Below are 27,281 nucleotides of genomic sequence, written 5' to 3'. Positions count from 1 at the left end.
AAAAACAGTAAATTGGGGTGGCTTGTATTTTCAGAGGTTTAGTCCGTTATCATCACAGTATGACATAGTGGTGTGCAAGCAGGCATGGTGCTGGAGCAGGAAACTGAGAGTCCTACACCTTGACCGACAGGTAACAGCAAGTGGTCTGAGTGTCACACTGACCGAAGCTTGAGCAAAGGAAACCTCAAAACCCGCCCCCCCACACAGTGACACACTTCCTCCAACAAGGCCACACCTAATGGTACCACTCCCTATGAGCTTATGGGGGCCAATCACATTCAAACTACCACACCATCCCAGCCTCGCTTCTGTGTTGCCTGCTTTCACCTGCTAAGTTCGAAAGGTGAAAGGGGAGGTGTCTATACCATGCTAAGCTGTTGTCCACAAACAGAGAAAATAAGAGATAAAGACAAAAGTGGTCTATTCCTGGCTGGCCAGGAGAATCTATGTGAGACCACGCACAGCTTATCTCTGCACAGAGCTGTGCTGTAGCCATCCATATGAAGGGCATTCACAGGACCTCAAAGATGGTTCCCAGTGATGCCAAGTTCTTCACCCTACCCTGCACCTTGAAAGAAGAAAGACAGAGCATGTAATGGTTGCCAGATACTAAAATCATCTCACGAGATTCTAAACCAGCCCCTTGAGGCAGATGTGCATTCTTTTTATTCAAAGGTTTCCATTTAAATCCCAGTGATTATTTAACCTCCCCAAGGTCCCACAGCAGTAGACAAAAGCAGGTTTTCTGCCAAGTCCTGTGGATTGTGAAATTTCTGTTGCTTTCATATACTCTGTTGCCCTAGAGGTAAAGACGATATAAAGAATAATAGAGTGTGGTATAAGAAAAAGATCACATGCCCCTCCCAAAGGCTTTCCCTTTTGGGGGGCATATGCTGGAGTCCTTGTAGAGCTGAACAACCTCTAGGAACCAATTCTCCATCCATGGGCTCCTGGGCACCTGACCCAGACCTCAGAGGGAGCATACGTCAGTTCATGCCATGTGTCCTGTTTCCACTCAGGCTGTCAGCTGTCCCCAGCTGTCTGGAAGGACGGAAGAGGAGGATCCTCCTTTTGGCATCCAATCATTCCTCCTCTTTATCCAACCAGACAGGACATCGGAGGCTTTGTTTGTCTTTATACCTGGGATACGAAGGACCGGGGAGTTTCTGACTTCTGACTATAAATAATAATAATAATGTAAAATCTTATTATTCTAGAGCTAGGGAGCTTGTCACAAAACTTGAAGGCATTGTCTGGAAGTATAGTTACTCCTTGTGGGGAGAATTCCAGGGGCTTCCACAGAAACTAGTTGTTAGCCTGTGTCACAGGAAGAGCCTGGATGTCTGTGGACAATGTCAGACTCGCCAGTGTCCCAGTTAGGTTTCGTCCACTTGATGTAATTCAGGGTCCTCTGCAAAAAGACAGCCTCAGGTTAAAAAAAAAAAAAAAATGCCTCCTTAAGACTGGCCCATAGGCACGTCCATGGGAACATTTTCCCGATTGATGATTGATGTGGTAGGGCCCAGCACACTGTGGGGAGTGTCACCCCTGAGCAGGTGGCCTTGGTTCTTTTAAAGTCAAATTGAGCATGCCATGGAGAGGAAAGCCAGGAAGTGGCATTCTGCTATGGCCTCTGCTTCTGTTCCTGCCTCCTGGTCCTTACCTGGAGTTCTAACTTCCCTTTGTGATAGACAGTGTTAGGGACATGTAAGCCAAATTAACCCTTTCTTCCCCAATTAGTTTAGTCTTTTTTTGTTTGTTTTTATGGTTTTTGTTTTTTGGGGTTTTTTTGTTGTTGTTGTTTTTTTGTTTTTTTGTTTTTTTTTTTTTTTTTTTTTGGTTTTTCGAGACAGGGTTTCTCTGTAGCTTTAGAGCCTATCCTAAACTAGCTCTGTAGACCAGGCTGGCCTCAAACTCACAGAGATCCACCTGCCTCTGCCTCCTGAGTGCTGGGATTACAGGTGTGTGCCCCCACCACCTGGCTGTCTTTTTTTTTTAAATTTTTTTATTTTTAAAACTGATTACATAGCCCTGGCTGTCCTGAACTCACTCTGTAGACCAGGCTGGCCTTGCACTCCCAGAGATCCACCTGCCTCTGCCTCCTGAGTGCTGGGATTGCAGGTGTGTGCCCCCACCACCTGGCTGTCTTTTTTTTTTTTTTTTTTTAACTGATTACATAGCCCTGGCTGTCCTGAACTCACTCCGTAGACCAGGCTGGCCTTGCACTGCCAGAGATCCACCTGCCTCTGCTTCCTGTGTGCTGGGATTAAAGGCGTGCGTCACCACTCCAGGCTTTTAGACCATTTTTTCATCACAGCAATAGGAAAACAAACAGCCAGGCAGTAGTGACTCACACCTTTAATCCCAGAGCTCAGGAGGCAGAGTTGGGGATCTCTGGGAGTTCAAGGCCACCCTGGTCTACAAAGCAAGTTCCAGGACAGCCAGAGCTACATACAGTGAAACCCTGTCTCAAAAGAGAGAGAGAAAGAGAGAGAGAGAGAGAGAGAGAGAGAGAGAGAGAGAGAGAGAGAGAAACTAGGAAAGCCAGGGTGCTTTTGATACTTTTATTTATTTATGTGTGTGTGTAAACGTGTAAGCGCATGAGCAAGCTCACATGTACGCACATGTGGAGGTCAAGGACAATTTGTGGGACTCAGTTCTCTCCTTCCACCATGTGAGACCCTGAGACTTGAACACTGATCATCAGGCTTGAACAAGTGTCCTGGCTGAGCCAGCTTACCAGCCTCGCTTTGATGTTATTCCTTTTTTTTTTTTTTTGGAGCTGAGGATCAAACCCAGGGCCTTGCACTTGCTAGGCAAGCGCTCTACCACTGAGCTAAATCCCCAACCCCAATATTATTTCTTTTAAGATTTATTGTATTATTATAAACTCTGTGTGTGTGTGTGTGTGTGTGTGTGTGTGTGTACATACGCACACATGTGTGCAGGTAGGTACCCATAGATGCTAGAGGCATCATATCCCCCTGGAGCTGGAGTTACAGACAGTTGTAAGCCACTTTTGTGGGTATTGAGAACTGGACTCAGAGCCTCTGAAAGAGCAGTCTGTCTTCTGAATTACTGAGCTGTCTTACTGGCCCGGTTTTGATATCCTTAGTAGCATCGTGCAGCCAGGAAGTTCTCTTTCATGCTCTTTATTTTCACTCTTGGTTTTATTGGGCAATAAACTGGGACCAGTGTTTATTAAACTTACATAGGAAGCACAGAGCTGATGCCGCTTTGCCCATGCTGCTAATAATACTGGCCGCTAACTGTTTGTCCTTCTACCTAGAAACATGTGTTTGTGCAACATGTGTGCAATGTGCATGCCCATATTTTCTGTGAGTCAAAGAGACAGAGCACATCTTGGAAGCCATCCCACCTGGACTTAAATGTCAGCTCCACCCTGAGAAAAGCTGTGTGCTCTGGGCAAGCCATTACGTGTTTAAATCCCAGCTTCCTTTCTGTATAGTGAGAATCGGGAACTGTCTCTGAGGATATCACAAAGCTTGGAGGAGGCAGGGAAGCCCTGAGCAGTGTAGCTGGCCAGAAGAAACAGTGGGGAAGTGACTGCCTTCCTCTTTGTCAAATAAGAGCACACGTAGTCTGTAATTACACACACGGCTGTTGCACATGCTTTTAATCTGTCTGTTTGGTAGGTAGCATGCTGTGAGAACCTTTCCCAGGAGAAGTACATCTCAGCACCAGTTTCCAAGGCCATGGCCTATTCTAGCCCATGGCTGCTCTGCAATGTACTCACCCATTAGGACCATCATTTTCTTTAGCTCTTTCTTGTTGATGGTCCAGCAGAGCAGACAACATAGAAGAGAAACGGGCTCACGTTTTGCCCGATAACGTCATTTCTTCAGAGACAAACAGTGCCGTGTTCACAATTGCTGGTGTAACATGATTGTTCTAGGCCTGGCGTACAGCTCAGTTGGTAAAGTGTTTGCCTAAAGTGAATGTTCTTCACATTCCTCAAGGTTGGAAATGATATCCAGCTGGTGACAGACATTGCTGACTTTAGATGCCAGATCTCTAAAAACTTGTAACATCCATTACAACTTGTTAGTTGGTTTTGGCTCCTGCCCTCTACTCTATGGATAGTCAAACAAGTTGACGGTTCAAACTGTGTGGTCCGTTCCACTTCCTGTAGATGTGGCTAGGATGAAATGAGAAAACACTGCCACCAACTTTCCCTGGCCCAACTCTTCAGTCCTGCCCATCGCTGGCCTTGGTGTCTGGTAGCTTCTCTAGGAAATGTGCCAGGTTCCTGGGTGCTCCTTATGTACAGTGGAGAGTGTCATGACCATCTCACCTGCATCCCACACCTGCTCTGCCATATCTATGCCGGAGCAAAGAGCACCTCTTGGAGTCTAAACATAATGGAGACTGAGTCCATGTACTAGTATTGGTCTTGAAAAATTGTTCAGGGATTGCTTTCATTGAAAGGACATCATCGTGTCTCCAGGTTGGCATTTTGATTCCATAATAGAATCTTTACTGAGCGTGTGTGAGTAAGGTAGCCAGCAGGGCAGGGAAAAGGACATTGTCATTAGAGCTTTGGGTTAGGCCTGAGACTCAGTGATATGTGGAAATGGTAGGTGGAAATAGTAGGCATGCAGAGGAGGAAGGACAAGCGAAATTAGATACATGTGGCAGAGGATGAAAGAAACAGCCAAAGATACTGGCGAGGACAGGGCAGACACGTGGTGTCTGTCAATCAAAGCCAGGGCCTCGCATGTGCTAGGTGAGCGCTCGACCATCAGGCTGCATCACCAGCCCTAGGCTCTCCAGCCCCAGGAGGGGCTGACAGAATGCCTCCCGAGATGGTCCTGATGGTGCAAATGAACGCCCACCCTCTTCGGAGTAGGCCATGGTCATGAGTGGTCCAGGGAGAGGGTGGTAGACAACACCAGGAGGATGAGAAATGACCTGAATGGAATGTGAGTCTAGAGGAAGGGAAGGAAAGCTTGGAGCTTGAGGCGGAGACCAGCTCTTTAAGCTGCGGAGCTGATCGTCAGAGGACTTCACTCATCTGAAGAGCGACAAGGGAGGCTCATGGGAGCGCTAACCTAGAAACCCAGATCCTTTAGGAACCCCAAAACTGTTGGCCTCTGAACTGTGTCACCAACCCTGACATTGACGGTAACACCACAATGTGGACCATAAACTCCACCTGCTCTCTGGGTCGGAGCCCGTGGCTGGCCTCCTCCCGTTGACTTTCACCTGCAGCTGGTACCCGGGGGGTAATTCCTGGGCCTTTCATGTGTCCTCCTAGGAAAGCTCAGCGGAGGACCTCCTGAGGTTAACATCGAAGAGCTTACCTGACCTGACTAGCTCAGTGGAGGATGTGTCCTCCTGGACAGACAACGAGGACCAAGAGGCAGATGGAGAAGACGAAGGGGGCACGGGCTTGGCCGCTGTCCGGGGCACGGTAAGTGAGCCTCTGGCTGTTTCCAGCGCTGGGATGATGCTTTTCTGAAGACGGGGGTGACGGAATCAGAGAAGAATGCAGCGCCTTCCCTTTATGGTTTTCTCAGAACCTTCTGGAAACAACTGGAAGGGAGATGCATTTCATTTAAGAAAATTGAAACTGGAAACCACAGGCTGTTGGGTTGTATGCTTCTGTCGGTCTCTAGAATGCTCTTTCCTGTGCACGAAGACACTCTTGCTGCTTCTTGAGGATGCTTGAAAACAACTGGGGGTTTAAAGGCAGGCAGGCTTCCAGATCCCTCCTTGAAAGTGGAAGGAACCACTCAGACCTAAGTTAGTGTAGAATACATCTTTGACTTTTAACCACAACATGTCACCCACATAGCTTACAACGCTTTCCTACATACGGGAACTGCTCTGTTACCACCTGGAACACACAGGAAGGCATCCCACAACAAGGAAGCAACGTGGATTCCTGGTCCCTTTCTCTCTCAGATGTGAAGAATGCATCGTTAGTGTTAAGTTCTTACCTGCTCTCGTCAACCTTCTTTCTGCTGTTCAGAACCTGGTACTTCTCTCTCTGGGCCCTGAACTTACGTAGCAGGGGTAACGGGTCAGCATTAGAAAATGAGCTTTTTTGGTCCTGAGGCCTTCAAAAGCAAAGCAAATGAACAAAAACCTGCATTCTTTGCCAGAGTTACTAGAAAATGCTGCTACTTTTGAGGAGAGAAAAAAAAAAGTTGCTTTTTCCTCAAAGGAGAGCTTTCTCAGAAGGCCCACCCATGCAAGTGGGTAAGCCTACCCTAGAGGACCAGGGTTGGCAGGGGTGGGGGCAGGTTAAATGACCCTGTGGCTATTCCTTTCTCTACTAGTATGGTGCCCTTCGGTGGCTTTCCTTGGCTTTCAGCAGGAGTGGAAATGAACTAATTTTCACAGCCTCCAGGTCCCCTCTGCCTGCCTGTCAGACCTCTCTCTGCACCGAGCTCGTCAATACTTCGAAGCAACCATGCTCTGCCTTCCCACAGGCCCTCATGGCAGCTCCCTGTTTTCCTGCCCCAGGACCTTGGCTGGTGCTCTTCTGTCTGTGGAAGCCTCTGTGTACAGCTGAATGGGGCTCCTCTTCTAGACCTTATAGTCCGACTTCCTCAGAGGAACTGAACACACTGTCTGTACTGTTTCCCCACCCCCCCCCCCAGCTTACACCGACTGTCTGTGTGCACCCCCTGTGAGCTGCTGGTCCCAGATTTTGTTTGGCTAATATCTGTTGTGATGCGCTTCTCCGAGGAGTCGTTGGCTGCATGAGGCAAGGGAACCTGACAAGGGGTCTGGCGTATCTGTAGACTATGCATCTGGTTTTTGAGCTCTAAAACATTGATGTTTTAGGAAAGAGCTGGAAGTGTGGCTCTGTTGGTAGAGTGCTTGCCTATCATGTGTGAAGCCCTGAATTGGATCACCAGCACCACATAAACCAGGCATGGTGGTACACACCTGTAATCTCAGCACTTGGGTCAGAAGTTCACAGTCATCCTTGGCTATATAGTGAGTGTGAGGCTAGCCTGGGCTACACGAGACCTTTCTCAGAAACAAAACGAAATGAATTGCAATACAATACAAGGGGAAGCCCAAACACCACTGGCAGCTCTGTGGCACAGCACCCCCAGGAGGCTGAGTTTTCCAGAACACACCAGCACCAGAGCACGCATTCATGGAAATCCTGCCATTTGCTACTCTGTATAGGAAAAAAATGAAGACAAGATCTACCTAGGTTTGTCCACCAGTAAGTTGTATATTTTTCCACACAGCTGACTATAACACAAATTGTTAGAAAGTCTTATGAATAAAAACAAACCTGGAGCCAGATATTGGGGTGAATGCTGAAAGACCAGAGAAGCAGAACCAGTGACAGCTAACCTCACCTCGCCAGTTCCTCAGCTGATTCTGTTTCCTCAGACTGGAAGCCTCTGTGTCCTAATCTGAGTGGATCTCAGCTGAACTGCTGCTCAAAAGCCTAAAAACTTAAAAACTTAGTTCTTGGTCCTCACACCTTATATACCTTTCTGCTTCCTGCCATCACTTCCTAGGATTAAAGGCGTGAGTCACCATGCCTGGCTGTTTCCAGTGTGGCTTTGAACTCACAGAGATCCGGATGGATCTCTGCCTCCAGAATGCTAGGATTAAAGGCGTGTGTGCCACCATTTTCTGGCCTCTATGTCTATCTAGCGGCTGTTCTGTTCTCTGACCCCAGATAAGTTTACTAGGGTGCACAGTATTTTGGGGGACACAATATCACCTCAGCTGACCCCAGCACAGCAGTCTCAAAGAACCTTGAGTAACAGCTGGTGTCCTTGGCTGCCAGCTTGAGGAATAGCCTGGGGCCTGAGCATGCTGCACCTTGTCTCTGCCCAGTGCACCCACTTTCCAAGGCCAGACTTCTCCCTCTATTCCCCCCTCTTGAGTCTTTTTCAGCTGTGCTCTCACAGTAGTGTCCCCAATTTCTTGTCACCATAGTGTACGGGGGATGGCATGTGTGGCTGTCCAGCTGGTGCACGTCCCAACCCTAGCCCAGCTCCCATGTTGAGACCTGTTGTAACCACACATCCTCCTCTAGAGAATGCTCCCCCCCACTCTCTCCCCACAGGCCCACAATCTAGACAGGAGCCCCTGCTCAGCAGGTACCCAGGGGCCTCACAACCAGCTTCACTGGAGTTCAGGGGACTCACGGCCTAGGGAACAGGAGGGCTAGTAGCTCAGCACACATTGCTCCATTGTCTCTCAAAGACCAAGTCATCCAGGACCCCCACCCCCACCCCGTTGGGAGCGTCCCCTGTCATCTGTCTGTCAGTCTACTGAGCCCAGCTCCTCTAGCGCTTGGTACCCCTGTCATGTATTGTATTGACCGCTTCTGACTCTGGGGGAGGAAAGAAATGTGACTTTGGTTCTTATTTTTAAGCCACGGGTAGAGCTCTGTCCAGCGAGGTACCTTGTAATCAACACTTAGTAATTATTTCTTGGTCATCGGTCATCGAGCTGTCTACAAAGTGATGGCTTGTGATGTGGCCCCCACACCAGCAGCATGAGCGTCATCTGGGAACTTTCTAGAAATACACATCCCAGGGGCCCACACTAAACAAGCATCCCACCACTGAGCCACACCCAGCCTCCCGGGAGCCTATTTAAAATCCCATTGATTTAGATGGAGGTTTCAGAACCTCCACCATGACATAAGGACACACCCTTGTTGCTATGACTACTACTATGCTGTACCCAAGTATAAATAATTCCAGCTCACCTGGGAAAAGAGATCTTTGTGAAGTAGAGGAGGTCCATTGACTCAAGAGACAATGAAGACATCGTCAACATGGTAGGGTGTGATAGGTGTGGTGTCTCAACTAATGGAGAGTTTAATCTCCTTTTTTGTATTTTTTTACCAAAAAAAAAAATTAATGGAAGTAATCTCTGCCATATACACAGTTGTCTCAGCTCTTCTAGGAAGGTTATATTCAGCCTATTAATTAGAAAACCTGGATCTGGCTTCCCTTGGCATTGAGGAAGTTGGTTCTGGGGTGGCAAGTTTGGAAGCTCTTAGAGATCAGGGTATGGGAAGAATAAAGGACCTCACCTCTCAAAAAGAGTGAAGAGCAAGATTGGACCTTATGACCCTGTGAGTCAGGCACAGACATTTGATTCCTTTTGTTAATGGAACAGCCTTAAAGATGAGACCCTAAAATTCTGTGTCCTGGGTACCTGTTTCTCTGCCAAGAAAGGAGTGGGTGTCTTGTACTCATTTGGGATGGACAGCTGGTGAGGTGTCTGCTCTAAGTGTCCCAGACATGTCTGGACATTGGGAACTTACCGGAACATCAAATGGCGTTATTCCTGGTTGACTTGGGTTGCCCTTGCTGGGAAACTGTTTCATCTTTAGGACCTGAGCTAGAGTTTTTTTCTCTGGGGAATCTGGAGTCTCTACGAAGAATGAGGACCATGTGCGTGAGGCTGAGCTTAGGAGCATCACAATGGGGAGGCGAGTTGTCGGAGTAGAAGTCAGATCTTCACAGAGTAAGTCTGGGAATGTGGAAAAACCCAGTCCAGGATCCCAGAGCTCCTGTAAGAGGAGAGAAGGTTCTCTTCCTACAGCCTCAAGGGTCATGTTAAGACTTGGTTCTCACATGGGCAGCAGCAGGAGGTGTTCTGATCCCAGAATCCCCCTGAATCCATGACCTCTGCAGTCAATGCTTAGCAACCCCCACTCTGTTCTTCCCAGGCAACAACTTCGTATTTCTCTTGCTTTGGGATTCACGTCTTCCAAGATACACACATAGCCCCTGCCTGCGGCCCTGGCGTGCTGTGTGTCTGTGCTAGCCTTCATGAACCTTAACACAGACTATCATGACACACTTACTCAGGCATGGGACAGTTTTCCTAATGTCATTGTCCCCTCCTTAGAGCCAGATCCGGGAAGTGGCTGTACCAGGTTTGTCTCTAGTCTGTCCCACATACTCCCTTTAGACCTTTCACGTATAGAGAGGACCTAGGTAAGTGGAGAGATGGCAGACAGGTGGCCACTCCCACACGGTAGCTGGAGTTCCCACAATGCCCCTTGCAGACCTCTCATCAAAAGGACCGGTCAACCCCACTGACATTGCTATCTTCTCTACCCATCTATGAATTTAAAATGGGCATGGTTCGATGAACATTTCTTTGTTTGTGTCCTGAGAGTAGAATCCCATCTGCTTCTCTGTTCTGGGAATTTCTGCCTGGATCAAGCATGTAGGAGGAAAATGGGAATTGTATAAGCATCCCTTCCTTTAAAAGAGCTAGTGTCTTGGTAACAGATAAGCAGACTCCTTTTCTTCTGTTTGGTTAAGAGTAGAGGAAAAGCAGGTAAGCCAGTTAGGACTTGATTTTTAACATATTAACAGTAGTGACAAAGAATTAAACAGCCCAATAGAAATGGTTGAGGTCCAAATGAAATGTGGATGCAAAGACTAGCCAAAGCCTCCCAGAGCCCGAACCCCCAGCTGGAGAGAACGTGGGCTCTGGTACAGGGTCCAGTGACATGGCACACCTCTGAGGAACCTGGAGATGAGCTGGGCCACACTTCTCACATTTTAGGCTAGAAATCCTTGATGAGAGAGGCCACTTCACACCCACAGATATCAAGCTTGCCCCCCACCCACCCTCACTCGCCTCCCCCCACCTCCCCCCACCTCTACCTCTCCCTAGCCAAGGCAGCCAATAGGGAAAACACAGGAACCAGGGAGAAAACGTGACTATTCACACCCTCTACAGACATGCAGGGACAATGCAGAGCATCACTGCCCTTGCAGGAGGCTGTGACTTAGGGGAGGTCAGATTCAAGAGGTTTGCACATGCTGGGCCCAGGAGTCTGGGCTTTCTGAAGCTCCTGTGTGACTCTGGTGCTCAGCAGGATTGTAGAAAGCAGAAGGAGCAGGACTCTACTGATCACCTGGCAGAGTGGCAGGAGCCTCCCATACACACCCCTGACACCCCCCATCTCCCACCCCCCACCCCCATGCACCTCCCTGTGCAGCACACAGCCTTGAAGAGAGATTTTAGACCCAAAGTCCTCCTCTCCCCCTGCAGTTTAGGGGTCATGGAGTAGAGGTGTTTGTTGTGCACATAGGAAACTTGGAAGCCTGAGGTCCTTCAGGGCACGCACTAACACATTGTGTTCTTGCTGCCTCTGCATATACTTGTTCCTGCAGAGAGACTGGCAGTGTGCTTGTTGAAAGTATTGTGCCAGCTCACATAGGCGGGTGCACAGCTACCTAGACTGTGCGGTTTTCTCTCTGTGTCCCCAGCTATGAACAATTCCACCTTTCCTCTCAATCCTGGACTTTTCCCAGGGTGCCTCTGTTTACCCACATGTTTTAAGCAGCACTTCCACTGGCACAGGGCATAGATAAAAGGCCGTGGGGAACTCCATGCACTAGGCAGAGCTGCCAAAGCCAGATAAGTGAAAGAAGGCCGCCATTAACACTGGCCTAAGAAAATAAGATTTAAGTTTGGGGGTGGGTTTGGTTTGGTTTGGTTTGGTTTCATACTTAAGGAGATGAAGCGATTAGTGGCGGAGAGCAGAGATAAGAATAATTATTTGCCCAGGATGAATTGCCCGGAAAGCTGCTGATGTTTGGATTAGGCTTATTCCTGCAGCAATATTTGCGGGGACTTGCTGTGACTCGCCACCTGGCTCCATGCCTCCTTCCTATGCCTGCAGTTTGCAGTTCTCAGGGAAGAAAACAGCCTGTGCCATTTGTGCAGAAAAAAAGTGAATGCTGTGCCCTATGCATGGGCCTTATCATGCCGGGGTCGCCCAAGGGGAGTGGACACACCTGAAGAGAGACGTCCTCTTTCTGTTGTGCAGAAGGAAAACGTTAGGATGTTTAGATTGTATAGATGGCATCTCACTTTATTATATTTTTGGTTTTGTGGGTTTTTTGTTTTGGGTTTTGTTTTGTTTTTTTTTTTTAAGTTGTGTTTTGTTTTGATGTTTTTGTCTTTTGAGACAGGCTCACCTGGCTGATCTGGAACTTGCTATTGTAGAACAGGCTGGCCTCAGATTCATTCCCACCCCAAGTCCTAACCCTCATTTTATTTATTGGAAATTTTTATTGCATTCTTGTGTGTTTGTGTGTGTGTGTGTGTGTGTGTGTGTGTGTGTGTGTGTTAAAGAAAATTCCATCTGTGTGCACTCAGCTTTGGGACTTGAGAGATTCCTTCAAATTTCAGTGAAAATAACATAATAGGCCACTAGAACATGTAATATATTACATACTATAGAATAATCTTTAAAATAACATAATGGACCATTAGAGCATTAATAAAGTATCTTAGCCCGTCTATTAACCTCTTTTGTGAAAACTAGAAGTCATACGATTTTTATCCCTTTAAATAAGTGGCTTCCTGTCTTTGCATGGTCTAATTGTCTTAGAGACACCTTCACGTCCATCCCTTATTACACACCTCCTCGGCGTCGGCACCACTCCCTGCTCACTTAACTTGGGTCTGCTGAATTTCAGCCCTCTGGGAACTAAAGTCTTTGGTCCATACAAGGTAAAGCGGGGTACAGAGAGTAAAAGGAAGGGACGGTTCTACAATAGAAGAGGATAGGTGGAGGAAGAGGATAGCATGACTCGTCTGAGCTCTGAGAAGCCCTTGAAATATTTTTGTTTTTTAAAACTTCTCATGGGATGCTGGGCAGTGGAGGCACACACCTTTAATCCCAGCACTCAGGAGGCAGAGGCAGGTGGATCTCTGTGAGTTTGAGGCCAGCCTGGGCTACAGAGTGAGTTCCAGGAAAGGCACCAAAACTACACAGAGAAACCCTGTCTCAGGGGGGAAAAAAAAAGAAAAGAAAGAAAGAAAAAGAAAAAAAACTACTCATGGGTGTAATACTGACATAATCTAACCCTAACCTGAAGAAGGCGGTCCCTTCTCAGCCTCCCTTCCACTTGGGGTGATGGTTTTTAAGAAAGTGAGTAGTCCTGGGCCAGCAAGATGGCTCAGTGAGTAAAGGCGCTTGCTGCCAAGTCTGAGGGCTTGAGTTCAATCCTGGCACTCCGGGGGTGGAAAGGGAAAGAAGTGACTCTGCTCGAACTGTCCACCAACTTCCACATGAGCTATGACACACACACAGGCATCACACACACATAGGCATCACACACACACACACACACAGGCATCACACACAGGCTTACAAAATAAAAACATGTAAGAAAAATATTCTTGCAGTGACAGAATTGCCTTTGATGGTACCCGGATGCGTTAGATAAATGAGACGTGGTGCTGGAAACACATACCTCACTAAGAGCTTCTCTGGGCACTGGCAGGTGTAATTTCTTACCCTTTTCTACTTCCAGCTCCATCTTATGCAACATGGTAGCACAGAGCCTGGGAAATCAAAACAGAACAGACCAGAAAAGGTCAGAAGTTCTGCTGTGGAATGCAGGGTAGAAATTTCTCAAAGAAACAAAGATGCTCAGGACCAGCAGGGCTCCCCCACCCCTCCCCTGGTGGGCTGTGTGCATGCTTTATCTTTGGTTTGCTGCTTGGTGGCTTGTTTTTCTTGCCTAGCTGTTTCCATAAGTGGTGGTCTAGCTCCCTAGGTGACAGAGAAAGAAGACCATGGTCCTTGTTCCTTACTTCAAGTGTTCCTCCTTCCGGTTCTTGCTTACCAAGTCTCTACAGTCCTCATTCTTTGTAGGTTTTTTATTGTCCCTCTTGCCTTCCGTCACCTCTGCTTTCTCTGGGTGCTTATGTTGAGTGTTTCTGGCTGTTAGCACTCCGAGTCAGAAAGTCAAGTTCTGATTCATGACTTGTCAGTAAAGCTCTCTCTCTCTCTCTCCCTCTCTCTCTCTCCCTCTCGCTCTCCCTCTTCCCTCTCTCTCTTTCTCTTTCTTTCTCTCCCTCCTCTTTTTCCAATATTTGAAATTACTTCCCCTTGAAAGATATCTATTTACTCAATAAATATTTGCCTCCCTGGACAGACATCTCTAATTCTTCATAACATTCCTCCCGTGCATACTATGCCCAGCCACAGAAGTTTATCACGTGGCCTCGCAGGTGCCCACAGCCAAGCCATCATGAGTCACCCTGTCTGCAGCCAGCTCTACACCTCCATCCACAGTGAATGTTTTCTGGTGTGTTTCTCTCTTCTTACAGCCTTTATTATATCCCAGCATGAATTACTGCTATTCTGTACATTTTACAGTCCCCACTTCTGCATAATGAATACCTAGGAACCTTATACTATATTGACCTCAAGGAGACGACCTCCTCCTCCTCCTCCTCCTCCTCCTCCTCCTCCTCCTCCTCCTCCTCCTCCTCCTCCTCCTCCTCCTCCTCCTCCTCTTCCTCTTAGACCGGATCTCTCTATGCAGCTCTGACTGTCCTGAAACTCACTATATAGCCTCAAACTCACAGAGAGCCTCTGCCCCCCAAGAGTTAGGATTAAGGACATGCGCCACCACACCCTGGCACGGCAGCTATGACTTTTTCAAGGTGGATGGAATAGTATTTGATTATTTCATGGGATTTCCACAAAACCACCCACAGAAATGAGTGGCATTCCAGTGTAAAAACCACTGTTCAAAGATCAACAAGAGGTCCACGGAACCAAATGCTTGGGCTGGGCCTTTAGTCCAGTCTAAGGAGCAGGACTTCTTTTATGGGTATTCTACTCACAGATGGCTTTGCGGTTGAGTGACGGGTACAGTTTCTGTGTTGGAATCCTTGGGCAGTGAGGGAGAGGAAAAGTTTGGAGGTGAACAGATAGATGTGGAGGTCTTTGCTGACCTCACTGAAAAGGAACAAGAGCCCATGCAGAAGAAGGGGCCAAGAAAATGGAAAGGTGAAGACGGAGGGGGGTAGAGGTGGTCAGTGGGGCAGAGCCAGCCTGACATGTGAGTGGCTGGGTTCTTGCAGCAGTGGCCCTTTGGTGATGGGGGCAGGGGTTGAGGATGAAGTTTCCTGTCTTCGGTTGAAGCTGACTCTGAAGTCTGGGCTCCTCCTGAGTGGTATCATAAGAGGGTTCTATTCGCCTTTAACCGGCTCCTGTCGTGGTCTTTCTCATTGGCTGCTCTCTCTTCTAGAGTCTCTGCTCTCAACTGCTCTACACTCATCCTGGGATCCCCATAGTCCTCTGCCTACCCTCCCCCCACACCTGAGAAACTCCAGGCCCACACGCTGCCTCTCCTTCCTTTGTCCGCAAGCCATTTTCTCTTCTTCCATCACCACCAGGACCAACACAAGAGACCAAGGACAGACCTTTCCATTCCTTCCAAGCAGCATGCTTGTTAGTCAAGCCTGAACTGAAACCAACTTTAATGATGCTGAGAAGCCCCGTGCTGTGTAGCAAGCATTCCCTTTAAAGATGCACAGGCTTTTACTATTTCATGCGAGTCTCTTAGTGGTCTCATTTTAAAATGGAATTTTAAGAGAAAAGCATGCCATGTGGGTAAGTCTACGGCCTCCTCGGCTATCTCCATACATCAGTCCCTCCCCCTACTTGCTCAGGCTTGTTTCCTACAAGTGCTCACATCTCTTCACAGCTTTAGGTGGAGAGATGAGGAACGGGAGCAGAATGTGACTATGCCACCAGATGTAGAGTCGGCATCTATGAAGGCTTTGATGACCAGTCTCTGTTCCTCAGCTCTGCCTTTGTAAGGTCAAAACAGCCACAGGCAGTAACTAAGCCAAGGGACATGCCAGTGTGCTCAAGGAATCCGGTGTTGAGCAGTTCAACCTCCAGCTGTTCGTTGAGCCCTGCTGTGGGTGAGAGTTGATGGGCTGGGTCCCAGCCTCTCCTGCTGTTTCTCGTGGGCTCCACACAGCACATCTACAGTTAGTTTCTTGAGACTCTTAAAGACATGCCCTTAGGACTCAGGGTCAAGGCATGTAACTTTTTTTTTAAGATGTATTTATTTATTATGTACACAGTATTCTGCCTGCATGTGTCCCTACAGGCCAGAAGAGGGCGCCAGACCTCATTACAAGTGGTTGTGAGCCACCATGTGGTTGCTGGGAATTGAACTCAGGACCTCTGGAAGCTCATTCGTACTCTTAACCACTGAGCCATCTCTCCAGCCCTAGGCATGTAACTTGGAATGTCCGGAAACAAAGAATTCTGAATACAGCCCCTGTTGGTCAGAAAGGCCCTGAGGGTCTTATACGCAGAGCCTAACAGTGAGCCAGAGTTGGACCACAGTGACACCCTTCTCTTTGCCTAAGCCTTCCTGGATTGGATGCCCAGTCAGAACAGGCTTTGTCTAGTATCCCAATCCTTGGGAGACTGTGAGGTCTATATAGGAGTGTGTTCATGTTAGCTGACACTGCTGGGCTAGGAACCTTTTCATAGCTCACCCGCAGCTTTCCTGACGGGCCTCCTGCTTGCCCCTCCCGAATGCCGTTTTGCTGATATAGTCATTTGTTTGTTTGCTTGTTTGTTTACTTTTGCAGTGCAAATCCAGAGCCCATGTTCTACCTAGCCTATGCCTTTTTTCTTTTCTTTATTTTTTACCTTTCTAGAGCTTTATTGGGAGAAAGGGGGAGAGAGGAAGAGAGAGACAGAGACAGAGAGAGGGGAAGAGAGACAGAGACAGAGAGACTGAGCAGAGGGAAGAGAGAAGAGAGAAGGGATCTTTTCTTTCTTAAAATCAGTCCTTCCATCATGCTTTTTGAACCTCTTGGTTTTTTCCTATGGGCGTGCGCGCACGCGCGCACACACACACACACACACACACACACACACACACACACACACACACTGTTCTCACTGTTCTATCACTCTGGGTTTAGAGTAGAGCTATCATGGTTGTACTGTCAGAGATCTGTCAGTGTGGGAGCTGTCCACCAGCTCCTGCTGAGGACTGACTGACTCTTAGGATCCCCTTCACTTCCCAGTCCATAAACCTAGAAAAGAGTTCCAGACCCCATGGGTTTCTCACCCACAAGGTAAGGGACCCACCAAGCCATGAGCAAAGCTTATTTGACTGAGAATACGGGCGTGCTTGTCTGCCACATTGGAATTCTGCGCTAAGGAGGGGACGTGCTGGTGTCCTCTGCCATCACTCACATTTGTACTTAATTGAAAGTCCCTGAGAGTACTGTCCTCCTTCTAGGCAGGTCATACAAACCTACCTAAGAGGATCACACAGGCTGATAGCGGATGACATTCCAGGGGTCAGAAAGGTGACTTCTTTACCACAGCTTTCTATGTAACCAAGAAACTTACTGAATTTGTATGCATAAAATCATCTAAATAATCCCCAACACAGTCCTTGAAGCCCATTCAGATTTGCTGGGGGTGGGGGTGATGGATGGGCAGAAACTGGAAACAGGCTCACACAGAACAAGGGCAATATTATTTCACTCCCAGAGCCACAGCTTAGATGTCTCCATGGACATCAACTATAGCCCTACCCCCACTGCATCTGCCGGTTTCTGAGCTGTGCACACGTCCTATGCTCTCTGCATGTACCAGAGCACATGGGGATGACAAATGGGTCTCTCTGCATTTACTGTTTTTCTCTTCAGTTCCAAGCTCTTCATTTGGATGGAGAGCAATGGTCCAGCCGAGGGGTAGAGTCATTTTTAATTTCTGCATGCAAGTCACAGGACTCCCTACCACTCGGTGCTGATTAGGTTGTGTGCGGGAGCACACACTGTTTCTCTGATTTCCTCTCTATGAATGGTTATTCATTTTCAGCCCTGGCCTCTCTGATGGCCATCTGGTTCTCTTTTGGTCACTCACACATCTGCCCCAGAGATTTGGAAAATGGGCTTCATTTAGCAGCCTTAAAACCATCTTCCTGTGACTGAAGCAGGAAAGGGAAATCACGTTATTCTGTCCTGTGGATTCTGACCAGTGGGTGAACCAACCCAGCTTCCCTTGGGATCCAGAGATGAGATGTCTTCTGTCACATCTGTGGATTCCTTGTTTTGTTTTGTTTTTCCTTCAAGTGATGGGAACAGTAAAAAACCCTAATGTGAATTAGGAGTGACCATTTCTCCTGAGGTTTTTTCCTTGGGACCAGATACGCTTGTACAGTGGGAAAGCTGGAGATAAAAGTCATGTTGTTTGTTTGTGAGGCCTCTGAAGCCAGCTGAGGAAGCCAGATGATACTGAGGAGCTAAATGTTAGATGAATCACAGTGTTCTCAAGTAAGTGCTTCAAACAGCATCTACAGAACATCGCTAAGTGATCGACATTAGCTTAGACCCAAGGGATCAATTCCTGGGTAACAGTGAGTAGCTTTCCTCTGCTCCCACAAATGAAACCTTGATGCCCATGGTTTGTCTTATTCAAAAGTGATGCTTTTTGGTGGTGGCACAGTAAGAGAAAATGTCCATGTAATAATGATAATTACGTGAACGCTGACAAACCTAAATCCCCTTTTGCAGATTGTAATCCAAAGAGGTTAAGAATCAGGTGAAAATAGTTGTCAACAAAACAAAAACACTTAGTGGCCTTCTTTGATCTTTCCTATATCATATTTTGTTCCATCTTACCTAATGAGATTCTTGATGTTGTGTGCAGAAAAGATGGCTTTTCCATCAACTGTAGGCTAGACTGCTTCCCACTGAAACACACAACAGGGTTCTTGAGCTCCAACAAAGTTGGATTTGTTAGTCTCACGTATTTTCTGCTTCTCAGTGAAATGTAAATGAGCCAGAGTGCCATGGACCCATAACTGTGTCACATTATTAGCCTTTTACCCTTGACATTAAAGGGGGTGGGGGGCAAACTAACCTATAGACAGTGTTTGTTCCAGATAAACTCTTCTTGTTCCTGGGACTTTCTTTAATTTTTTCTAGGACAGTTTCAAGAACTGTTAAAATGGCAGTATGCTCATCTTTACTGCAGAAGACATGCAGTTTCAGGTCAGACTGTCACTGAAGGTACCACAACTGAGTTTCAGCTTTCCCTGGTCTTGGGTCTAGGATTCAGTCCCAGAACTTTCTGGTTACATCAGCTCCCTCCCCCCCTTTAAGTCCTGCAGTGCAGAGGGGCTCACAGAGAGATGGACACACTGCAGACTTGCACCACAGGTGAGGAACCCGGTTCATGGGCAACCGCAATCTTTCCTGATGGGCTTGAAGCAAACCTGACTAGCCTTTGCTCTAGAGAGGGACATTGTCTTCTCTTTTACTTCATAGTAAACAAGCTACATCTTCCTCCTGGAACACTATTTCAAGTCTCCTCACCCATTCACCCAGGGTAACATCCAGTCTATGCTTCTCTTACCAGAATGCAAAAGACCAGTAGAGAATTACGTCCCAACTGGTGACATCAGGAGCTTGTGAAGAAAAGTTGAGGATGAAAATGTGCCAGGGGGGTGGGGAGGGGTGGGGGGGGAGGGGTGGGGGGAGGGGTGGGGGCGGAGCTCTGAAAGCTCCTGTATTTTCATTTTACACTCCGAAAACTTCGAAACTAAATCGTCAGTTTCTTGGTGTCCTGCATCCTGTGTGGATCGTGCCTCTGGTGGCTCCTCTGTGTTCCGAGGAGTGGAGATTTTCAGTCCTGGGCCACGTTTTCCGTGTTTACTGCCACGTGGCCGAGAATGAATGAATCTGAAGATGGAAGTGTCTCCTTCCCACCCCACCTGGGAAAACGTGCTCCGCAGATGGAGGCCTGAGTCAGACCTGCTCTGATGGTCCTTCAGTCCCTGACCCTCTGCCTCTCACCTGATCCTTGAGAATTCATCTTGCCTCAGGTCTAAGTGTTGCAGGGGTTGGGCAGAATTGCTTTCTGCTGTACAGTTTTAGTCAGCAATTGGCAGCCTCTGGTGTTTCATATCCTTCCTCTTTGAATTTCTTTTTTTACCTTCTGCTTCAATCAATTTCTTCTCTCACAGCTCTGCTTTGCCCAAGTTCAGATGCCTTTCAGATATTTCTTCCGTTCCTTTGGTTTGGGGCTCAGATGTTTTGTTGCCAAAATACTAATCTAGATTCTGTAGGGTCCGTTGTTGTGGAGAAGTAATCAGTGAGCTCTCTGTTTAATAAAGTAGCCATTGTTCAAATGCATTGTGAACATCACTATCAGCTGAGAGCCAGCCACTGCCCAGGAAGTAGTCCCAGTCCACCAACATCAGGTTCTGCCCTCAAGGCGCCCTGCTGGCTCCTTTGCCCTGTTCACTACCAGGAGAGCAGCATCAAAAACTGTATCCCTTTTAAATTTCCTCAAGAAGCTGTTTCGTTTTCTGATCATCTTTGTAGCTCCCCTGCAAAGCTGCATGTTCTGAGCTCTGATGTACTCTTGCCGAAGCCTCTTCCTGAAAGCTTTCGTTTTCACCTTTAGAAAATTACCGGCCTCATTTTCTCAGCCTGGGATCACATTCTTTTCTCTCTACTGTGTGTGTGTGTGTGTGTGTGTGTGTGTGTGTGTGTGTGTGTGTGTGTGTGTGTGTGTTTTCAGGGTGCTGGGGGTAGAACCTGGGACAATGCTCCACCATGGAGCACACTACTAGCCTTCAGGCAAACTCCTTAGATCTCATTTCTTGAACCCAGGAATTACCAGAGTGAATGCCCACTATGCTTAGGATGCCAGTTTGGAGAGCCCTTAGGCAATGGAGTGCCTCTTTCCCCCAACTTCCCCTCACAACTGTTCCATCTGATCTCTTGGAACTCATCTTGTCTTCTAAGAAAACATCTCTCTTCCTATAGCTAATCCCCATGTCTTCCTTTGGTTTCTCTTTTCCATCACCACTACTATGATGGAAGTCCACAGTGTGTTCTCAGGTCCTTAGAGTTCAATGCAAACCTGGCTGGTTCTGCCTACGTGTTCTGGGAATTCACTTGCAATAAAAATTGCCTTCTTTTTTTGTACAGGATTGTTTTAGCTAGCCTGGGTTTTTGTTTTTCCATATAAAGTTGAGTATTGTCCTTTCAAGTTCTGTAAAGAATTGTTGAGATTTTAATGGGGATTGCATTGAATCTGTAAGTAGCTTTTGGTAAGATTGCCATTCTTACTATATTATCCTACTGATCCATGAGCATGGGAGATCTTTCCATCTCCTGATATTTTCTTCAATTTTCTTTCTTCAAAACTTTAAGTTTTTGTCATACAGGTCTTTCACTTGCTTGGTTAGAGTTACACCCAAGATATTTTATGTTTTTTTAGGCTATTGGAAAGGGTGTTGATTCTCTGATTTCTTTCTCATCCCATTTATTATTTGTATATAGGAGGACTACTGATTTTTCTTTTTCTTTTCTTTTTTTTGGGGGGGGTTAATCTTGTATCCAGCCACTTGACTAGTTCCCTGGTAGAGTTTTTGGGGTCGATTATGTATACTATCACATCATCTGCGAATAGTGATACTTTGACTTCTTCCTTTCCAGTTTGTATCCCCTGATTTCCTTTAGTTGTCTTATTGCTCTAGCTAGAACTTCAAGTACTGTATTGACTAGGTATGGAGAGCATAGACAGCCTTGTCTTGTTCCTGATTTTAGAATGCTTTGAGTTTCTCTCCAGTTGGGTTCATGGAGGGGATGCCTGGATCTCCTTGAGAAGGGGAAATAGAAGAGATTTCGTGAGTGGAATGAGGGTGGGTGGGAATGGGAACATAAGTGCTCAGGTCAAGGGGGGGAGGGGTGACCAAGATGGAGTAGGGGAGAGTACGGAAATACTGGAATTCCAGTACGGAATACTGGAAATAGGGGATGGGCATTTGGGGGTCAGGTAAAAACTAGGTACAAGGGAATCTCCCAGGAATCTACAAGGATGACCCCAGCTAACACCCCTAGAAATAATGGTTACATAGCCTGAATTGGCCATCTCCTGTGACCAGATTGGTGCCTGGCCCAATTGTCCTCAGAGAGGCTTCATCCAGCAACTGATGGAAACAGATGCAGACCCACAGCCAAACAGGTGGAGTTTGGGGAATCCCACAGAAGAGGGGGAGGAAGGATTGTAGGAGCCAAAGGGGTCAAGGACACCATAAGGAAATACAAAATCAACTAACCTGGGGTCACAGGGGCTCACAGAGACTGAACTGACAACCAGGGAACCTACATGGGACTGAGCTAGGCCCTCTGCACATATGCTACAGTTGTGTAGCTTGGTCCTCTTGTAGGACTCCTAACAGTGGGAGCAGGGGCTGTCTCCAACCCTTTTGCTGACTTTTGGGACCATAGTCTTCATACTGTGTTGCCTTGCCGAGTGTTAATACATGGGGATGTGCTTAGTCTTACTGCATCTTGATATGCCGTGTTTTGTTGATACTCATGGGAGACCTGCCCTTTCCTAAACAGAAATAGAGGAGGAGTGGATGGTGGGTAGGAACAGGGGAGGTGTGGGGAGAGGGAATGGGAGGAAAGGAGGGAGGGAAACTGTATCCAGGGTGTACAATAAATAAATAAATAAATAAATAAATAAATAAATAAATAAATAAATTTTTTTTTCCTTTGATTGCCTTCTTAGCTCTTAGGTTTGCAGTAATTTGATGGCAACCCCTGCCTCCATGTTCAGTCCGCAAACATGGCATCTTCTCTTTGGGCTCCCACTTCTCTCTCCTAAGTCTCAAACCTGCCATCTGTCTGTAGATGCGAGGCTGAAATGAGTATCCCGCCTTCTAGAGCTTACCGTGTACCGTGAGCCATCCAATCTGGAGATACTCTAGAGAGACCTGCCTTGGGAGGGAGGCTTGAGCAGTGTGTGCTTTGTTTTGTTCCTTCAACAGAAGCTTCCCTTCACCAGCCCGGAGGATTTTAGGTCCCCGCAAGTGCACCCAAGTGTACTCTCGCTAAAGCCTCACACTGACCCTAGAAGTAATCTTACCCCTTTGGAAGTAAATGCAGCCATTTGCACTTTGCATAATGAAGGAACAGCCTTGGACATCAGCACTTTGTTCATGTATCAAGGGCACCATGCATGCTGTCACCCGCAGTATATGGTACATGCTTCCTGTGCATATGCTTATGTATTGAGGGGACAGGTTTCCGTAACTGCTGATTAGAATGTATGTATTCTTAGAGTGGCATTCTAATGATGCTCCCTCCCTTTTGTCTGGTAGACACCCGAGAAGTTTCCATTTTCCTACTCTGTCTCGGGAGTGAACTGGGATGGGGTGCAGGAGAGTGGAGGACCCTGTAGCTTGGTCCAGCTTCCTTCCAAGCTGCTCCTATTTGATGTAGGGCAACAGGGTGTTCTAGAGGCCCTGCGTTGCTTCCTTAAGCCTGGGTCTCTCATGAGAGAGGGAGCTATCCTGTGACTCTGTGACTTAGTCATTCCTTGCCCTTAGGAATCTCCCTCAGAACCAGCCTACGGTGGATACCTGCAAACATCACTTTGCTCTCAGCACCTGTACCTGGCTCAGCCTTCCCTTCATGCTCATGGCCTCTGTGGGCAGCTTGAGCTGTGGGGGTTCTCTGTGCAAAGCAGGTTGCTGCTCAGCTTTCTCTAGTCCTCATTTAGGATTCCATATAGATCAGATCTTTTCTGTCACATCCGATTGCTTATTGGTTTCCAGAATATTCTTATACTTGTCCATTCATATCATTCATATTCTCTCTCTCTCTCTCTCTCTCTCTCTCTCTCTCTCTCTCTCTCTCTCTCCCTCTCTCTCCCTCCCTCCCTCCCTCCCTCCCTCCCTCCCCCTCGTTACCCTTTCCTTGACTGGTTACTGGGGTTTTCAGAGGGAAGCCTGCCTCCGTGAATCAGAAATCTACACAGTAGATTTAATTCTCCCCTGCAGCCCTGTATTTCAGATGGGGACACAGACACTCACAGAAGTTGACATGAATTACTAATAAAAGGACACAGCCAGTATGTGTGCCTCACAGCTGGGTTCTCTGCACACCTCCCTCCCCGCAAAACCTGAAGCTGAAACTGCTTCTTCACTAAGAGAGAATTTCACAAATCGTCGGATAGGCGAGGGTCTGCCACAGGCTCTTGAAAGTTCTATTTGGTTCCAAGAGTGTAATAGCAATTGCCTTGCGCAAATTGGAAACTGCTGGATTGAACTGAGGTGTTTCAGAAGAACTTCCTGCTAATTTACTTGGAGAACAGCTACAAATGTCATTTTCAGAGTGGGATCCTTTGTTCTTCCAACATGGAGCAGGGAATACACACAGCAAAAGGATTCTCTTAACTCCGGCATTTCCATACACAGGAATAAGGGAAGGCCCATTGTAGTCACAATCAAACTTTGTACAATGCTTCCTGCTAGAATGTGGAGCTAATGTGTCTCCAAAGCCCACTTCCTGTTCATTGAGTTCCAAGCCATATAATGTGACAAACCAATTTTCTGTCAGGGGAGGAAATGGTCCTCCTCAAATTCAGAACCCTTTTGCTTTTGTCTAAATAAAGCCCGTGTTGGAAACTTAACCCCCTGTGTGGGGTTGGGAGGGAGGGCCTGATTTTTCATGGAAGGATCATGTCGCCTTTGCACCAGGCCATTTACCATGAATCCAGCCTTCAGAAGGGCAAGTTGGGCCCTTTGGTCTTTTGCCCAGGGGTGACACAAGACACTTTCAACATTGGATTCCCCAGCATCCAAAATAACAAAAAATATAATCTATAACCGAGGAAGACCTTGAAATCCTGATCCCCCTGCCTCCACCTGAGGAGTCCTGCGATTATAGGTGTGTACTACCACACCCAGCTAGGTTTCCTTTATGCAGACCAGCCCTGTAGTGTCCTGTTATGGCAACACAAAATGGACTAACGTTCCTAAGCTAACACTTCCAGAAAGTTCTGATGTAAATCTTCACTCCTGCCTTGATCTCAACTGGATGTCCTTTGATGTCTTTTGTGATGTATCTAGATCCATTCATGTGTTAACCACAGTTCCCTGTAAGATTTCTTTGGCAGCAGAAACTAAATATCATTTCATTCTTTGTTGCATTAAAGGGAGGGGTGGGGAAAGCATTGTTCTTGAAGGCTTTGACTGACCATTTATCTCTACTTTGAAATCTCTCCCTCAGCTTCTGCAAATGAATGCTCATTGCATCTTTATGGCATCTCCAGAGTTTACATCTGACTTAACTGGTCTCCTGTAACTCAGGACTCAGTTCCTAGTCATTGTGGGTCTTTTTTTTTTTTTTTTCTTTCTTTCTTTTTTTGGTTTTTCGAGACAGGGTTTCTCTGTGTAGCTTTGTGCCTTTCCTGGAACTCACTTGGTACCCCAGGCTGGCCTCGAACTCACAGAGATCCCTCTGCCTCTGCCTCCCGAGTGCTGGGATTAAAGGCATGTGCCACCACCACCCAGCTCATTGTGGGCCTTGAATGTTATGAGCAAAATAATATTATTCAAGAGTTTCTGTCTTCTTTTCTCATCTATCAGATGGGTGTTGTTACTCTTTATCTTAGGAAGCATATTCACTGGAAAAATGAAATGGTAAAAAATTGGACTGAGTGAACCACACCCTTGTGCATGTTGACTGTCCAGATTATTGCCTTAGCTATAGTATTTTAGGATGAGAGGAGCAATAGCCTAATAATTATGAAGCTGGAAATTAAGGAGATGCCGTCTCTGCAATGCGCTGGGCAGCCATGAGCCAATCCTTCTCAGGGGCTCTAGAGTTTGTATGTCATTTCCAGAATCTCTCTGATTCTGCAAAAGGCCTGGGGATGTGTTGGGATGATGGAGGTGAGCAGAAGAAAGGCGTTTCTAACTCCAGAGAGAAGGCCTGTGGGGAGGGGGTCCTTCCTTGACATAAGCATCTCTGCCCAGCTGGCTGCTGCTCTTGGTCTTGGCCTTCACCCATTCAATGGCCCCAAAGCCACCATGGACTTGCAAGCAGAGAGCACGTGTTTCTTTAGGCAAGCCACAAGCCTAAGCCTGCAGTGGGAATTGCTGCTCACAATGGAGCTGCCTCTTTCTGTGGCGTTCTTTGTCTTCCTGTTTGCATGGTTCTCGGTCCCGTTGTCTAGATGGTTCTTTTTACTGCATCAAGGTCAGAATTTGAGGTTGGCAAGGGCACCCATCCCTGTGGAGAACCTATAAAATAACCCTCAGGATTCCCTTCACAATCTAGCCCTGGACACCTGCCTGTCCCTGACACTGTAAACTAGGCAAGTTCGTTATCTTTGTTTATCATGACAGGATTCATTGGTCTTCCTCCCCAGTGCCCCTTCCAAAACTGCCCACAACTCTTTATCTGCCATCCTGCATGCATTCTTATCTGAGAAGATACTTAACCTAAAGAAAAAAGGGAATTTCCAAACCTACAGACTACATATAAAGCTGATATAAATAATCACCTCATAAAAGATGAGTCATTTGGGAGATAGCTCTAAATGAATGGCTTTTTTTTTTTATCATTTACATACTGAATTAGATATACATATATCCTTTTCAGCTTTGTGTACAGTTCTTAGCATGAGCTTATCTATTTTAATATGAGGCTTCCCCCGCGCCCCCCCCCCCAACCTCAAGGGAAAATAAAATTCCAAGGGGGAGCATATTATTTGATATAGTTAATATATTTTAAATTTATCCCTTGAATTTGGTGGGGGCTGTAAATGTTCACATGCACGTGTGTTTGTGTAGGTGCAGGCAGCCGTACATGGGTGTGCATGTTTGCAGAGGCCAGAGGTTGATAATGGCTGTCTTTCTCAATAGAGCTCTGTCTTTGTTTTTGTTTTGTTTTTTTAATGGAGTTATTTTTATTTGTATTTACCTGTTTGCTCAGTGGTTTCTTGAGCTCATTCAACTTACTTTTTGAGACACCATCTCTCAAAAAGCTCCAGAGGCCTGCCTCTCTCTGCACACCCCCTCCTCTACCCTCATCCCCAGTCTTTCTACCCCTTCATGCTAGAGTTAGACTCCGGCCACCGCTATGCTCTTTCTGTGGGTTCTGAGGATCTAAACACAAATGCTCAGGCCTGCGTGAGAGGCACTTTACTGACTGAGCCGTCTCCCCAAGACCCTTTCCCCCCAACATTATAACAAAGACTCTCAAACACCCAGGGTTCCTGTTCCAGTCTACTATGTACTTTTTAGCAGGGTTAGCTTTTCTGGCCTGCCAGACACCACGACCTTTGGGATGATCTTCTCTGAACCACTTCCTGGAATTAGATGGGAAACACGACCTACAGACATTTGGGCTGACTGACATTTCCACAGAATCAGGCGTGTGGCGCACAGGACGCTGGGTGGGCTGAAGGAAGTACACTCAGGTGGTCCTTAGCATTTCAGTCACAGTGGGCTCCATGTGCAGCAAGAGCCCCCAGAAGATTAACTTTGAGACATTGAAGTTCAACAAAGGCTGTGGTGGCGACATAAGCCTGTGCCTCAAGATGGAAACACCCAGTGTATGCAGTCCTGTACAGTACATGAAGGACTGTGTTGCTCATTGATGTATTTTCTATACTAAACTTCCCATCT

General features: G+C 47.0%; 1 protein-coding gene across 6 annotated transcripts in view; it reads left to right on the top strand.

Moving 5' to 3' along the window:
* Positions 1-27,281, top strand: part of Pdzd2 (PDZ domain containing 2) — a 379,908-nt gene that overhangs the window by 291,069 nt on the left and 61,558 nt on the right. For 4 of the 6 annotated variants that reach the window (XR_004946667.1, XM_036206831.1, XM_036206835.1 and 1 more), the window contains one exon: positions 5,279-5,434. The exons of the other annotated variants lie outside the window; for them this stretch is intronic. Coding sequence is in view for 3 of the 4 variants with exons in the window: in XM_036206831.1 (XP_036062724.1) it covers positions 5,279-5,434 (156 nt within the window). In the remaining variant the exon portion in view is untranslated. The remainder of the gene's footprint in view (positions 1-5,278; positions 5,435-27,281) is intronic. 6 annotated transcript variants of the gene reach the window in all.

This window comes from Onychomys torridus, chromosome 15 (assembly GCF_903995425.1).
Source record: "Onychomys torridus chromosome 15, mOncTor1.1, whole genome shotgun sequence".
NCBI lineage: Eukaryota > Metazoa > Chordata > Mammalia > Rodentia > Cricetidae > Onychomys > Onychomys torridus.
The sequence above is the reverse complement of the archived record's forward strand: the minus strand, read 5'-3'. Positions and strand labels throughout refer to the sequence as shown.